The sequence below is a fragment of the Pangasianodon hypophthalmus genome, chromosome 8, assembly GCF_027358585.1.
Source record: "Pangasianodon hypophthalmus isolate fPanHyp1 chromosome 8, fPanHyp1.pri, whole genome shotgun sequence".
Taxonomy (NCBI): domain Eukaryota; kingdom Metazoa; phylum Chordata; class Actinopteri; order Siluriformes; family Pangasiidae; genus Pangasianodon; species Pangasianodon hypophthalmus.
In genome coordinates, this window is record NC_069717.1 from 641163 (window position 1) to 660297 (window position 19135).

At 41.1% G+C, this 19135-nt stretch overlaps 1 protein-coding gene across 1 annotated transcript; it reads right to left on the reverse strand.

Annotated features, from left to right (window-relative positions):
• Window positions 1–925: 925 nt before the first annotated feature.
• Window positions 926–18144, reverse strand: ccdc124 (coiled-coil domain containing 124). Its single transcript, XM_026911606.2, has 5 exons — window positions 18039–18144; window positions 16845–17011; window positions 3016–3199; window positions 2240–2339; window positions 926–1538 (listed from the first exon to the last, which is right to left on the reverse strand). The coding sequence occupies exons 2-5, from the start codon at window positions 17001–17003 to the stop codon at window positions 1337–1339; spliced, it is 645 nt and encodes a 214-aa protein (XP_026767407.1). The 5' UTR covers window positions 17004–17011; window positions 18039–18144; the 3' UTR covers window positions 926–1336.
• Window positions 18145–19135: the final 991 nt, after the last annotated feature.

Below are 19135 nucleotides of genomic sequence, written 5' to 3' on the forward strand. Positions count from 1 at the left end.
TTGAGAAGATGATTGAGTAATTGTTTTGGAGAATGGAGAGAATCGTTGTGTTTGAACAAAAGAATAGCTGATCAATTTGGATCGAGTGATCACACGGTGCAAAGAAAAAAAAAGACTAAGCAAAAGATCATCTTATTTTTTTTTTGACTGAGTGAAAATATTGTTTTAAGCAAATGATCACTTGATCAGGATCGACTGAATGTTCAGTCTGAAGATCTGCTAATTGTTCGATTTGTCTAAAAGAATAGTTAAGTGTTTATCTTGGTGTTTTGTTTCAAACAAAGAACTAAGCAGAAGATCATCTAATTCATTGGATCAGTTATCTGCGTCAAACTAAATGAGATAAGAAAAAAAAATTCAAGTAAAAGATCAGCTGATCAGGATCCAGAGACATTGAGTGTTCAGGATTTTGACTGAAGGTTGAGTTTAACTAAAAGATCACCTGATCATCTGGACCGAGTGATCGTGTGGGTTGATCAAAAGAAGGTTGGGCTGATCATTTGGATCAACTCATCATTTGGTTTGAAAAGAACGCTGCTGAATGTTTGGACTGGATCATTTTGATTCAAACAAAAGATTAACTAATCTTTGAATGTACAGAATTACAGCATTGCTGAACACATTACTGCTCGTTCCAAAACACTCTGTAAATTTCAAACACTTAATCATTTATTTGAATCAAAATGATCCAGTGCAAAAATTTAGCTAATCTTCTTTTCAAACCAAGTGAACAGCTGATCTTCTTCTGATCGCCCCAAATGATCACTCCATCCAAATGATCAGCTGATCAAACAAACCGTTTCTGATGTGACTGATTTCCAAAATGGCAGTAACCCATCGTCTCCAGTTACACTTGTCTCACACACACACACACACACACACACACACACACACACACACACTCCTGACAGTGTTCATACCCAGCTCAGTTTGTTCAGCAGTTTAATAACATTACTACATTTCAGTTGCAGGAGGCAGAAACTCATCTCTGAGTATTAATACACTACTGTAAGCCAACGTGGTGTTTATTGCTAGGATGCACTTCATCAACGTCTAAATCTCGGGTTCAGAAAGTTACTCAAGTGCACTCTGTTCTTTATTTTTACCAAAAAACCAAAAAACCGTCTAATAATAAAATGAACTGATCTGCTTTTGAATCAGAGTGTGAAATTGGAGGATGGCACAAACTGGAGCTTCAGTAAGAATTTGTGGGGTCAGACGTCTGGGCGGTTCGTCTGGGTCGGGGTCAGGGGTCAGAGGTCAGGGTGTGGTCGGGGATTGGTGCAGACCCTGTGTTACGCGTGTCAGTCTCTGAGATCTCGCCGTGTGGGCGTGGTTACTTGGAGTTGTAGGTGACGAAGCGCTGGTTTAACGGGTTCTCCGGAGACTTCGTCCACTCTTTCTTCAGCTGCTGTTTGAGCTGAGACAGGCGCATGTTGGGGTTCTCCATCTTCAGACGAGGCATGTTGGCCTCCTCAAACGCAGCGTAGGCCGCCTTCATCCTGCGCTCGGGGTGGCGGTCCAGATCCTCTTTAGTGCTTCAAACACACACACACACACACACACACGATCAATTTCATTTTCAAACTTCAAAACAGTTATGTAACCAACGAATAGCTGTAAATAATATTAATCCCTAATGATGTTATGGAATTATACATTACTTTTAAAAAACATGCAACACTGACTCTGAGTGGAATTCCCATTTTTGTCAATTCAAAGCTTTTTCCAAAATAATATTTAGCTGTTCAGACTTTCCATGTTCAGTTTCCTTAATCATTTTAAAGTGAAAAAAATGAGAATAAAAGAATGTTTTAAGATTTAGAACCTTAATGTCTTTAATTTTATTTTAACAACAGAATATTCATACTTTCCCCAAAACCTGCCTTTAAATATCAGACCTTTTTTTCCCCAGATCTGCGCAGGAACGCTGCGTAACACACACAATCTAATCTAAATGTGTTTTTTAAAGAAAAATCCACAACTTTCTGATAATTTAATAAAGTTTGGCTCAGTTTTGTCAAACTGTGTCCAAGGAAAAGATGCCCTGAAAATAAATAGTTAAGTTAATGAAGAAATTAATGAATTAAACAAACAAATAAACAGATAAATAAATAAAACAAAAAAAAGATAATAGATAAAAATAACCTGCTAAGGAAAGTGTTAAAATAGTGTGTGGTGGTAATAATAATAATAATAATAATGATAATAATAATAATAATAATAATGATAATGATACCTGAGCATAGCGATGGCGTCCTCGATGGTCCGGGCCGATTCTTCTTCAGGAATGACGTGGTTAATGTTCTCCTCCAGCGGCGTCTCCAAATGACTCTTCTCTATAAAAAAAGAAAAAACAGGATTTATGATAACAAACTGTACATCCTGTAACCCATACTGTGTGTGTGTGTGTATTATTTATATATAGTTTGTATAGAAATACGGTTTTAATTCAGAGCTCAGTAAGGTCGTGATAAATTCGAGCTACTGGAACAAACCACTGATGAAAAAACCCAGTAGTGCATCTCCCATTCGTTTATCGTTAATGACTTTAATATTTATTCTGTGAGAAGGGTTGCCAGATTCTGTGTATAATATCCGCGTATTGCAAATACATACTGCGAATCAGAAACGTGCATCATTGTTAATTTATTTCTTATGAGAAGGAGAACTGTTTCCTGTTTCCTGTGTCTGAAACTTCTGCGATAGTTTTTCTGTTTTTGAGTTGCAGTTAGGTTGCAAACCTGGCAACCCTCCCAATCAACTTCCAGAACAGCTGCTCTATAAAACAGCCCATAAAAACCTCACGCAACTTTTTTATTTTGTTTCGTCCTGCAGGATCCTGGTGCAGACACTTCATCTGAAGCTGCCAAAAAACCAACAAAAAACTCCAGCTACAGTTCAGACCTGTACGTGTATTCATTTAGGATAGTTTATCTGTTCAGGCCAAATCATGTATCTTTATTTGTTTAAGTCCCAAATATATATGTGTGTGTGTGTGTGTGTGTGTAAAACCTTTCTTCTCCGTGTCTTTAAGCGCTTGTTCTCGGTCGAGGTTCTGCTCGATCTGAGCTCGTGTCATTTTGCTCAGCGTTTCTCGGCTCTGTTTGCCCTTCAGCTTCGAATCCTCTTCATCCAGGAGACGCTGGTTCTCTCTCTTCCTCTCCAGAGCTTCCAGTCTCTTCTTCTCCTTTTCATCCTACACACACACACACACACACGCACACGCACACGCACACGCACTTCAGATCCCAGTGCTCATTTAACGTCATTCTGTCATTCTAGGTTTTTTTTCTCCTGATATAAAGAGACAGCAGAAAACAACACAAACCATGTCTAAGTAGCGAACATGACTTTCAAGGATTTTTGAAGGACCGAGGCGTCCTGTGTGTATCGCAGGATAAAATTAGACGCAGTGAGGGATTAAACACGCGGACTCCACTGACCTGCATTACTGCGTCCCATTACTCCATTATTACGGCCGTGTCCTAATTCTCCACCTGGCCATATTACACTTCCACATCATCTTCCTCAACCTTTCATCACTGCTTAGGAGATTTTTGTTACTGCAACACTTTGCCAAGAAAGACACATGCGATACTCACAGATTTATCCAAAACAAAACAGCGATACACAGACGACATCACTCTCTTCCCCAACAGGAACACACTGAGAAGTGTCCATGATAACACACGCCTGCGTGTAACGAGCTGCAGAGATTTAAAAAGGAAAAAGATAAAGTAGAAAGATATTTTGCTTACTAGCAACTTCAGACAGGAAGTGATGTAAGAAGAAAAAAGACAAAACTCTCCTTATCAGCACTGATGACCTGGAACGACCCCTAACAGGGCTGGGTGACAGGACAACAATACCAGGTCAGGGTTCTCAAAGACCTTTCTACGATACACCATCAAATCTGTTGCATCCCTTCAGTTTGTAATTAAATTTATTTTAAAAATCCACAGTATCTCTGAAAATCTCACTGTGACGTAACTTGACATATCATGATATCGTTATTATTTGGTCACGTCGCCCAGCCCTAGCCCCTAATCAACCCTAATGACCCTGAAGAACATCTGTATCATTAGCAGTCACTGCTTTTCTAACATCTGTATTGCTAGCAACTAGAAAGTGATGTCAGAAAATAGACAACACACACACCAGAGCGCTCTCGAGTGTCCGATGCCACAGTAACACGGTTAAATCGGGGTGTGTTCCGTCCCCCGGAGACGTGCGCGTCCCAAATTAACGTCCCCGAGCCCTACATTTCTCAGAGTGTCGGTGCTCAAGCAGACTTTCCCGGCGTGACGCAGACGACGAGATGTGCTCCTGAGGTCAGACAGCGACGCGCTCCTGAGGTCAGACAGCGACGTGTTCCTGAGGTCAGACAGCGACGTGTTCCTGAGGTCAGACAGCGTTAACAAATTATTTCATACGAGTCCCATTTACACGACTGATTTGTCTCAGTTAACAATATATAACCTTTAATAACCTCAAATTATACCTAAAAACTGAAATTATGCCTAGTGACCTGGAAAATCCCTGATGACAGCTCATAACCCCTAATGATACACTATATTGCCAAAAGTATTGGGACACCCCTCCAAATCATTGAATTCAGGTGTTCCAATCACTTCCATGGCCACAGGTGTATAAAATCAAGCACCTAGGCATGCAGACTGCTTCTACAAACATCTGTGAAAGAATGGGTCGCTCTCAGGAGCTCAGCGAATTCAAGCGTGGTACCGTGATATTGCACAGGTGGGAACCTGCACAGAGTCCTGACCTCAACCCCATAGAACACCTTTGGGATGAATTAGAGCGGAATTAGAGCCAGGCCTTCTCGTCCAACATCAGTGCCTGACCTCACACATGCGCTTCTAGAAAAAATTCCCATAAACACACTCCTAAACCTTGTGAAAAGCTTCCCAGAAGAGCTGAAGCTGTTATAGCTGCAAAGGGACAACTCCATATTAAACCCTACGGATTAAGAATGGAATGTCATTAAAGTTCATGTGCATGTAAAGGCAGACGTCCCAAAACTTTTGGCAATATAGTGTATCTCATAATCCCAATGACATCTAATGACCCCTAATCACGTCTAATTACCCCAATGACGTCTAATAAGCTCTAATGACATCTAATTCTTCTAATGATATCTAATAACCCCTAATAATATCTCATAACCCCTAACGACGTCTAACAACGGCTAATGACTTCTAATAACCCACAATCACCCAAAAATCTAAAGACTCCTTTCAGAACCTGGAACGACTCCTAATGAACCCTCTAACAATCCCTTATGACTCTACACCTCAGCCGCTTCAGTTTAATTTAAACCTCAGTGATGTGATGAAATGATAGGAATATTGTGATATATGAACATTATGATGCACTGATGCAGGTATCATTAGCGCTTATAACTCCGTTAAAGTCACAGTCTGTAGCTGGTGAATAAAAATCCCACTGAACGCAGTTTATTAGAAAAAGCTTCACTTCTCTGTCGCCATTTTGTCACCTAAACATCGTGATCTGATTTTCTCTCACCGAGTTTCCTTTAGATGAAAAACAACCTCACTGAGTGACAGAGGTTAAAGGTCATCACTGACACCACTGACCCCAAACACACACAACAAACAGCCAATCAGAGTAAAGGTCTGCCACACTGACCAACCCAAGCTTAGAAGATCTAAAAATAGACCAATCACAGCGGAACGCCGAGATGAAAGAGATCGAGTCAAAGAGACGCGGCCAATCAAAGAGGGAGAAAGAGAAAGAGAGGGAGAGAGAGAGAGGGAGAGAGAGAGATACTGGGTGTGTGTGAGACAGTGTGTGTGAGACAGTGTGTGTGTGTGTGTGAGAGTGTGTGTGTGAGACAGGTAGGTGAGACACGGCTCAGTGAGGTGATCGGATCAGGACGTTAGCGTGAGTGGACTGGGTTTGTGTGAGACAGTGTGTGTGTGTGTGAGAGTGAGTGTGTGTGTGTGTGTGTGTGTGTGTGTGAGAGTGTGTGTGTGACACGGCTCAGTGAGGTGATCGGATCAGGACGTTAGCGTGAGTGGACTGGGTTTGTGTGAGACAGTATGTGTGTGTGTGTGAGTGTGTGTGTGTGTGTGTGTGTGTGTGTGTGTGTGTGTGTGTGAGAGTGTGTGTGTGACACGGCTCAGGGAGGTGATCGGATCAGGACGTTAGCGTGAGTGGACTGGGTTTGTGTCGGCTTTTGTGGCGCTTCATTTCCTGAGAAAGCTTAAAGGGCTCGGCTGCAGGGTCACATGACCTCGGCCATAGCGCAGGAAGACGCCTGGATCAGATCCTGGATCAGATAAACATCAAATAAATAGAAGAGTCTCAGGACAGGAGACAGATGGAGCCTGATGTGTCTGATGTATCTGATACAGTGACGATAATAAAGCAGTGTGGAATCCATCAGGAGCAGAAAAGTGAAGGGGACGTGAGTGGAGGTGAAAATAAAGGTGGAGATGACGATGGAGATGAAGGTGATGAAGATGGAGATGATGAAGATGGAGATGATGAAGATGGAGATGAAGGTGATGAAGATGATGATGAAGAGGAAATAAAAAGGAAACAGTTATTTGTATCAATTTTTTTTAAACTGGAAAAAACTGAACAAATATCAGAAACAAGTGAAAACGTTAATCATCTCCTGAAAAAATACAAAATAAAATCATAAGCAGGAACGTGATCAGGTGCTTTTTGCCTCGTTACACTTTCACACTATTTTACTTTCTTCGAATCCTCCCTTTTTTGTGTAAAACCCAGAGGCCATGGGGTGTGTAAGCTATTGCACTTAATTATGTTATAATTATATGTTTTAATTTTCCTATATTTAATTCTTTTAATGATCTGATCTTATTCAAACTAATAATAATAATAATAATAATAATAGTAATAAAGATTACTGTAAAGGCAGGAGCGTGAGGGCTGATGGAAGGTGAGGGTTCAGCGCCCCCCGGTGTTCACTGAGTGAATCGCACAGAAACAGTGCAGTGGCTTCACCGACTGTAGAACTGTGTGTCAGAAGATTCAGGTTTAAGCGCTAGCTCAGCTTTAACACACACTCTCACAGCTTTAACACACACACTCAGCTTTAACACACTCACACAGCTTTAACACACTCACTCAGCTTTAACACACACACTCAGCTTTAACACACTCACAGCTTTAACACACTCTCACAGCTTTAACACACACTCACAGCTTTAACACACTCTCACAGCTTTAACACACTCACTCAGCTTTAACACACACACTCAGCTTTAACACACTCACAGCTTTAACACACTCTCACAGCTTTAACACACACACTCACAGCTTTAACACACACTCACAGCTTTAACACACTCTCACAGCTTTAACACACACTCACAGCTTTAACACACTCTCACAGCTTTAACACACACTCTCACAGCTTTAACACACACTCACAGCTTTAACACACACACTCAGCTTTAACACACACACACACAACTTTAACACACACACTGAGCTTTAACACACACACTGAGCTTTAACACACACTCACAGCTTTAACACACACACTGAGCTTTAACACACTCTCAGCTTTAACACACTCACACGGCTTTAACACACACTCACGGCTTTAACACACACTCACGGCTTTAACACACTCACAGCTTTAACACACTCACAGCTTTAACACACTCACAGCTTTAACACACACTCAGCTTTAACACACACTCACAGCTTTAACACACACTCTCAGCTTTAACACACTCACACAGCTTTAACACACACTCACACAGCTTTAACACACTCACAGCTTTAACACACACACAGCTTTAACACACTCACAGCTTTAACACACTCACAGCTTTAACACACTCTCACACAGCTTTAACACACACTCACACAGCTTTAACACACACTCACACAGCTTTAACACACACTCACAGCTTTAACACACTCACAGCTTTAACACACACTCAGCTTTAACACACACTCAGCTTTAACACACACTCACAGCTTTAACACACACACTCACAGCTTTAACACACTCACAGCTTTAACACACTCACAGCTTTAACACACACTCTCAGCTTTAACACACACTCTCAGCTTTAACACACACTCACAGCTTTAACACACACTCACAGCTTTAACACACACTCTCAGCTTTAACACACACTCACACAGCTTTAACACACACTCACAGCTTTAACACACTCACAGCTTTAACACACTCACAGCTTTAACACACACTCACAGCTTTAACACACTCTCACAGCTTTAACACACACTCACAGCTTTAACACACACTCACAGCTTTAACACACACACTCACAGCTTTAACACACACTCACAGCTTTAACACACACTCACAGCTTTAACACACTCACAGCTTTAACACACATTCACAGCTTTAACACACACACTCACAGCTTTAACACACACTCACAGCTTTAACACACACTCACAGCTTTAACACACTCACAGCTTTAACACACACTCACAGCTTTAACACACACTCAGCTTTAACACACACTCAGCTTTAACACACTCACAGCTTTAACACACTCACAGCTTTAACACACACTCACAGCTTTAACACACTCACAGCTTTAACACACACTCTCAGCTTTAACACACACTCACACAGCTTTAACACACACTCACAGCTTTAACACACTCACAGCTTTAACACACTCACAGCTTTAACACACACTCTCAGCTTTAACACACACTCACACAGCTTTAACACACTCACAGCTTTAACACACACTCACAGCTTTAACACACACTCACAGCTTTAACACACACTCACAGCTTTAACACACACTCAGCTTTAACACACTCACTCAGCTTTAACACACTCACAGCTTTAACACACTCACAGCTTTAACACACACTCAGCTTTAACACACACTCACAGCTTTAACACACACTCACAGCTTTAACACACTCACAGCTTTAACACACACTCAGCTTTAACACACTCACAGCTTTAACACACTCACAGCTTTAACACACACTCACAGCTTTAACACACACTCACAGCTTTAACACACACTCAGCTTTAACACACTCACAGCTTTAACACACACTCACAGCTTTAACACACACTCACAGCTTTAACACACACACACAGCTTTAACACACTCACAGCTTTAACACACACTCACAGCTTTAACACACTCACAGCTTTAACACACACTCACAGCTTTAACACACTCACAGCTTTAACACACTCACACAGCTTTAACACACACTCACGGCTTTAACACACTCACGGCTTTAACACACACTCACGGCTTTAACACACACTCACGGCTTTAACACACTCACGGCTTTAACACACTCACTCAGCTTTAACACACACTCACAGCTTTAACACACTCACAGCTTTAACACACACTCACAGCTTTAACACACACTCACAGCTTTAACACACTCACAGCTTTAACACACACTCACAGCTTTAACACACTCACAGCTTTAACACACACTCACAGCTTTAACACACACTCACAGCTTTAACACACTCACACAGCTTTAACACACACTCACGGCTTTAACACACTCACGGCTTTAACACACACTCACGGCTTTAACACACACTCACGGCTTTAACACACACTCAGCTTTAACACACACTCAGCTTTAACACACTCACAGCTTTAACACACTCACAGCTTTAACACACACTCAGCTTTAACACACTCACACAGCTTTAACACACACTCACAGCTTTAACACACTCACAGCTTTAACACACTCACAGCTTTAACACACACTCACAGCTTTAACACACACACACACAACTTTAACACACACTCACGGCTTTAACACACACTCAGCTTTAACACACACTCAGCTTTAACACACTCACAGCTTTAACACACACACAGCTTTAACACACTCACAGCTTTAACACACTCACAGCTTTAACACACACTCAGCTTTAACACACACTCACAGCTTTAACACACACTCACACAGCTTTAACACACACACACACAACTTTAACACACACTCACGGCTTTAACACACACTCAGCTTTAACACACACTCAGCTTTAACACACTCACAGCTTTAACACACACACAGCTTTAACACACTCACAGCTTTAACACACACTCACAGCTTTAACACACACTCACAGCTTTAACACACACTCACAGCTTTAACACACACTCACGGCTTTAACACACTCACGGCTTTAACACACACTCACGGCTTTAACACACACTCACGGCTTTAACACACACTCACGGCTTTAACACACACTCACAGCTTTAACACACACTCACAGCTTTAACACACTCACACAGCTTTAACACACACTCACAGCTTTAACACACTCACAGCTTTAACACACTCACAGCTTTAACACACTCACAGCTTTAACACACACTCACAGCTTTAACACACACTCACAGCTTTAACACACTCACGGCTTTAACACACACTCACGGCTTTAACACACACTCACGGCTTTAACACACTCACAGCTTTAACACACTCACACAGCTTTAACACACACACTCTCAGCTTTAACACACACACTCTCAGCTTTAACACACACACTCTCAGCTTTAACACACACTCACAGCTTTAACACACACTCACAGCTTTAACACACTCTCACAGCTTTAACACACACTCAGCTTTAACACACTCACAGCTTTAACACACACTCACAGCTTTAACACACTCACAGCTTTAACACACACTCACACAGCTTTAACACACACTCACAGCTTTAACACACACTCACAGCTTTAACACACACTCACAGCTTTAACACACTCACAGCTTTAACACACTCACAGCTTTAACACACACTCACAGCTTTAACACACACTCAGCTTTAACACACACACAGCTTTAACACACACTCACGGCTTTAACACACACTCACGGCTTTAACACACACTCACGGCTTTAACACACACTCACAGCTTTAACACACACTCACGGCTTTAACACACACTCACGGCTTTAACACACACTCACGGCTTTAACACACACTCACGGCTTTAACACACACTCACGGCTTTAACACACTCACAGCTTTAACACACACTCAGCTTTAACACACACTCAGCTTTAACACACACTCAGCTTTAACACACTCACAGCTTTAACACACTCACAGCTTTAACACACTCACACAGCTTTAACACACACACTCTCAGCTTTAACACACACTCTCAGCTTTAACACACACACAGCTTTAACACACTCACAGCTTTAACACACACTCACAGCTTTAACACACACTCACAGCTTTAACACACACTCACAGCTTTAACACACACTCACAGCTTTAACACACACTCACAGCTTTAACACACACTCAGCTTTAACACACTCACAGCTTTAACACACTCACAGCTTTAACACACTCACACAGCTTTAACACACTCACACAGCTTTAACACACACACTCTCAGCTTTAACACACACTCTCAGCTTTAACACACACACAGCTTTAACACACTCACCCAGCTTTAACACACTCACAGCTTTAACACACTCACAGCTTTAACACACTCACAGCTTTAACACACACACACAGCTTTAACACACACACACAGCTTTAACACACACACACAGCTTTAACACACTCACAGCTTTAACACACTCACAGCTTTAACACACACTCACAGCTTTAACACACACTCACGGCTTTAACACACTCACAGCTTTAACACACTCACAGCTTTAACACACACACACAGCTTTAACACACTCACAGCTTTAACACACACACTCACAGCTTTAACACACACACACAGCTTTAACACACACACACAGCTTTAACACACACTCACAGCTTTAACACACTCACAGCTTTAACACACACACACAGCTTTAACACACACTCACAGCTTTAACACACTCACAGCTTTAACACACTCACAGCTTTAACACACTCACAGCTTTAACACACACACACTCAGCTTTAACACACTCACAGCTTTAACACACACTCACAGCTTTAACACACACTCACAGCTTTAACACACTCACAGCTTTAACACACACTCACAGCTTTAACACACACACTCACAGCTTTAACACACTCACACAGCTTTAACACACACTCACAGCTTTAACACACACTCACGGCTTTAACACACTCACAGCTTTAACACACTCACAGCTTTAACACACTCTCACAGCTTTAACACACTCACACAGCTTTAACACACTCACAGCTTTAACACACTCACAGCTTTAACACACTCACAGCTTTAACACACACACACAGCTTTAACACACACTCACAGCTTTAACACACTCACAGCTTTAACACACTCACAGCTTTAACACACTCACAGCTTTAACACACACACACTCAGCTTTAACACACTCACAGCTTTAACACACACTCACAGCTTTAACACACACTCACAGCTTTAACACACTCACAGCTTTAACACACACTCACAGCTTTAACACACTCACAGCTTTAACACACACTCACAGCTTTAACACACTCACAGCTTTAACACACTCACAGCTTTAACACACACTCACAGCTTTAACACACTCACAGCTTTAACACACTCACAGCTTTAACACACACTCACAGCTTTAACACACTCACAGCTTTAACACACTCACAGCTTTAACACACACTCACGGCTTTAACACACACACTCAGCTTTAACACACTCACAGCTTTAACACACACTCACAGCTTTAACACACTCACAGCTTTAACACACTCACAGCTTTAACACACACTCACGGCTTTAACACACACACTCAGCTTTAACACACACACAACTTTAACACACACTCACGGCTTTAACACACACACAACTTTAACACACTCACAGCTTTAACACACACTCACGGCTTTAACACACACACTCAGCTTTAACACACACACAACTTTAACACACACTCACAGCTTTAACACACTCACAGCTTTAACACACTCACAGCTTTAACACACACTCACGGCTTTAACACACACTCTCAGCTTTAACACACTCACAGCTTTAACACACACTCACAGCTTTAACACACTCACAGCTTTAACACACTCACAGCTTTAACACACACTCACGGCTTTAACACACACACTCAGCTTTAACACACACACAACTTTAACACACACTCACGGCTTTAACACACACACAACTTTAACACACACTCACGGCTTTAACACACACTCAGCTTTAACACACTCACAGCTTTAACACACTCACAGCTTTAACACACTCACAGCTTTAACACACTCACACAGCTTTAACACACTCACAGCTTTAACACACACTCACAGCTTTAACACACACACTCAGCTTTAACACACACTCTCAGCTTTAACACACACTCACACAGCTTTAACACACACACTCAGCTTTAACACACACTCTCAGCTTTAACACACACTCACACAGCTTTAACACACTCACACAGCTTTAACACACTCACAGCTTTAACACACACTCACAGCTTTAACACACACACACAGCTTTAACACACACACTCACAGCTTTAACACACACTCACAGCTTTAACACACACTCTCAGCTTTAACACACACACTCACAGCTTTAACACACACTCACAGCTTTAACACACACTCACAGCTTTAACACACACTCACAGCTTTAACACACACTCACACAGCTTTAACACACTCACACAGCTTTAACACACTCACAGCTTTAACACACACTCACAGCTTTAACACACACTCACACAGCTTTAACACACTCACAGCTTTAACACACACTCACAGCTTTAACACACACTCACAGCTTTAACACACACTCACAGCTTTAACACACACTCACAGCTTTAACACACACTCACAGCTTTAACACACACTCTCAGCTTTAACACACACTCACACAGCTTTAACACACTCACACAGCTTTAACACACTCACAGCTTTAACACACACTCTCAGCTTTAACACACACTCACACAGCTTTAACACACTCACACAGCTTTAACACACTCACAGCTTTAACACACACTCACAGCTTTAACACACACACACAGCTTTAACACACACACTCACAGCTTTAACACACACTCACAGCTTTAACACACACTCTCAGCTTTAACACACACTCACAGCTTTAACACACACACTCACAGCTTTAACACACACACTCACAGCTTTAACACACACTCACAGCTTTAACACACACTCACAGCTTTAACACACACACAGCTTTAACACACACACACAGCTTTAACACACACACACAGCTTTAACACACACACTCAGCTTTAACACACACTCACAGCTTTAACACACTCACAGCTTTAACACACACTCTCAGCTTTAACACACACTCACAGCTTTAACACACTCACAGCTTTAACACACACTCACAGCTTTAACACACACACTCAGCTTTAACACACACTCACAGCTTTAACACACACTCACAGCTTTAACACACACACACAGCTTTAACACACACTCACAGCTTTAACACACTCTCACAGCTTTAACACACACTCACAGCTTTAACACACTCACAGCTTTAACACACACTCACAGCTTTAACACACACTCAGCTTTAACACACTCACAGCTTTAACACACACTCACAGCTTTAACACACTCACAGCTTTAACACACACTCACAGCTTTAACACACTCACAGCTTTAACACACACTCAGCTTTAACACACTCACAGCTTTAACACACACTCAGCTTTAACACACTCACAGCTTTAACACACACTCACAGCTTTAACACACTCACAGCTTTAACACACACTCAGCTTTAACACACACTCACAGCTTTAACACACACTCACAGCTTTAACACACTCACACAGCTTTAACACACACTCACGGCTTTAACACACACTCACAGCTTTAACACACTCACAGCTTTAACACACACTCACAGCTTTAACACACACTCACAGCTTTAACACACACACTCAGCTTTAACACACACTCACAGCTTTAACACACACACTCACAGCTTTAACACACTCACAGCTTTAACACACTCACAGCTTTAACACACACTCACAGCTTTAACACACTCACAGCTTTAACACACACTCACAGCTTTAACACACACTCACAGCTTTAACACACACTCACAGCTTTAACACACTCACACAGCTTTAACACACACTCACAGCTTTAACACACACTCACAGCTTTAACACACACTCACAGCTTTAACACACTCACAGCTTTAACACACTCTCACAGCTTTAACACACTCACAGCTTTAACACACACTCACAGCTTTAACACACACTCACAGCTTTAACACACTCACAGCTTTAACACACACTCACAGCTTTAACACACTCACAGCTTTAACACACACACTCAGCTTTAACACACTCACAGCTTTAACACACACTCACAGCTTTAACACACACTCACAGCTTTAACACACTCACAGCTTTAACACACACTCACAGCTTTAACACACACTCACAGCTTTAACACACACACTCAGCTTTAACACACTCACAGCTTTAACACACACTCACAGCTTTAACACACTCACAGCTTTAACACACACACTCTCAGCTTTAACACACACTCACAGCTTTAACACACTCACAGCTTTAACACACACTCACAGCTTTAACACACTCACAGCTTTAACACACACACTCAGCTTTAACACACACACTCAGCTTTAACACACTCACAGCTTTAACACACACTCACAGCTTTAACACACTCACAGCTTTAACACACACTCACAGCTTTAACACACACTCACAGCTTTAACACACACACTCAGCTTTAACACACTCACAGCTTTAACACACTCACAGCTTTAACACACACTCACAGCTTTAACACACACTCACAGCTTTAACACACACTCACAGCTTTAACACACACACTCTCAGCTTTAACACACACTCACGGCTTTAACACACACTCACAGCTTTAACACACACACTCAGCTTTAACACACACTCACAGCTTTAACACACACACTCAGCTTTAACACACACTCACAGCTTTAACACACTCACAGCTTTAACACACACACTCAGCTTTAACACACACACTCAGCTTTAACACACTCTCACAGCTTTAACACACTCACAGCTTTAACACACACTCTCAGCTTTAACACACACTCTCAGCTTTAACACACACTCTCAGCTTTAACACACACTCACAGCTTTAACACACACTCACAGCTTTAACACACACACAGCTTTAACACACACTCACAGCTTTAACACACACTCACAGCTTTAACACACACTCACAGCTTTAACACACTCACAGCTTTAACACACTCTCACAGCTTTAACACACACTCTCAGCTTTAACACACACTCACAGCTTTAACACACACTCACAGCTTTAACACACACACTCAGCTTTAACACACTCACAGCTTTAACACACTCTCACAGCTTTAACACACACTCACGGCTTTAACACACACTCACAGCTTTAACACACACTCACAGCTTTAACACACACTCTCAGCTTTAACACACTCACACAGCTTTAACACACACACAGCTTTATTTATCACCAATCCAGTGATTGTCACTATACACTTCCTCCACGTGCGGTGTGTTCTGATTGGCTGAAAGCAGCAGGGATGATCTCACACACACCACACACACACACACACACACACACACACACACACACACACACATACTCCTGTGCGCACAAACACTTGTGTTTTTGTTAAATGTGGTGTTCAGTCAGTGGAGGCACAGACACTCTGAGCAGAACCGTTAGTGTTAATTTAGTGTAAGCTATTATTATTATTATTATTATTATTATTATTTATTATCAGACAGCGCAGTGTGTCAGAGGAGTGAGTGGAGGGAACACAGATGAGGATGAGGATGAGGAAGAGTCTGACCTTCCTCTGCTCTTTCTTCAGCACGTGTTTGTCGCTTTCCTGCCACAGTGCGTCCTCCAGCTCCTGCTGTTTCTTTGCGTCTGCTGCAGCTTTAGCCTCGGCTTTCCGAGCTCGCGCCGCCGCCGACTTCGAGTTCTCACCCTGGAACTTCTTAGGCATCGCCGCGCCTACACACACACACACACACACACACACACACACACAATAAACATTACTGACTCTCAGTATCGTGTTCAATTCAGGTCCATGGAGTTCTTTACGTGAAAAAAATATCAATTTATTACAATCAACTGATTTTATCTTCATCGATTCTGAAGCGAAATCTTAAAAGAAATCTTTAATCCAATAAATATGAAAAATTAAACCATACTGATATCAATATAATCAATAATATTCTATAATTATAAATAGTTTATTTGCTGTAAAAATCCAATCAGAGTTAATATGCAAGTACAGCTGAGAGGTGTGGGCGGGGCTTGTGTGATTGGGGGCGTGTCTAATTATCATATTCATTTTTTATAAAAACAGAATTTCAATATGAAGACTTCACTGAACAGCACTTCTAAACCTGATGTTCTTTTTTTTTTTATTAGTTTGTGGAACCACGACAACAATTTTATTATTTAATCTAAAAAAATTAAATCATCTTAACCCGTGACATCATCACCGTGCTCATGACGTCACGTGCTGCTTTCCATTTAGGCAGGAAGTGACAGGGAAAAGAGATGAACGCAGTATTAAAGACAGGATTTCTTTATGATTTCTTTGTGATTTCTTTCTTCACAGACAGTGTGTGATCTTCACTCTGCAGCTCTCATCCAGAGCCAGAGAGAAATGTTACACCAGTTCAGCTAATTACATGATGTTAGCGATGTGCTAATCACCATCAATCAGGTGAAACTCACATCTGAGGGAAATAAATAAGTGTTAAAAAAAAAACCAAAATAATTTGGAAAGATTTCTGTCTCCTCTGAATATAATCCGGAGTAAATAAATGACAGATGCTCATGTCAATAATGCTGATGTGCTAACTGGCTAAAAACAGCTAACACCACACTGCTGTGTGAAACAACATCCTTCATAACGCTTTAAAAACGCAACAACTACAGACTATAATACACTCAATATTAATATTAATTATATAAATTACTATCAAACACAAGAGGAAGAATAATGGTATATATTTTCACCAACCTGTCGTAGCTCCACTCTTCTCGGGTGATGTTTCTTCTTCTTCGCCACCAGGTGAAAGACTGTTCCAGCGCTTTAACTTCCACTTCCGCCCCCTGGTGGCTGAGCGCTGAACTACAACCTGCTGCATTCAACTTAGCGTTACACTGATTTTTATTTAAAATACGAAACCATGTTGATATACTGAACATTGTGAAATAAATACGTTAGGTGAGTAAAATGTATTATTTTAAATCGCCTAAGTGACATTTTGTATTTATTTATTACTCTAAAAAAGTTAAATAGAAAGAATTATAGCGCTTTTACAGCTGCTGTCGCCATCTTGTGGCTGAGTGGTGAATTACACCTATGACCAAAGACCTAGAATTATTAACTTATTGTACACTTCTTATATAATAAAACAACAAACTGTATATTGAATAAATATATTAACAATATTTTATAACCTATTTTAAATAGCCCAGCTGACTCTTTTATGTGTTTTAGAGAGATAAAGAAATTAAAGACGATAAAGCGCTTTTGTGTTTGCTGTCGCCATCTTGTGGCTCAGAGGTAAATTACACCAATAACCAACGACGTAGCATCAATACGATATTATTATAGCTAGAGAGATCACTTTATTAATGATTATATTATATGTATTAAATATATATTCAATAAATGATATGTTTAATTAATTAACATGTTGCGAATTTGTTAGATTCTATTGTTTTATATCGCCAGCTCCATGTGGTGGGCAGGGCCCCCTGTGATGGTGGAGTGGAATGATCCGTTACCATAGAAACATGCAGCGGGATTTTTCAAGCATCACAGCGAAGAAAGTCGAATGTATTTCCTGTGTATATTATTTATCTATAACATTTATATATATTCATTATTTAAAAATGTTATTAATATATCATTAGTGGCCATTTTGCGTCGCTTATTATTCACTATTTAAAACGGTTTAGAGACAGTGCTGCACGCGCCACCCCCCTCCCCCATTTAAGTGGTTAGTGGTATGATCGGTCTCCATAGAAACATGTTCCGGCATTTTCTATTTTTAAAGCGACAGTAACAAACAGAGCCTCGGGATTGGAACTCGTCCTGTTAATCTTGTT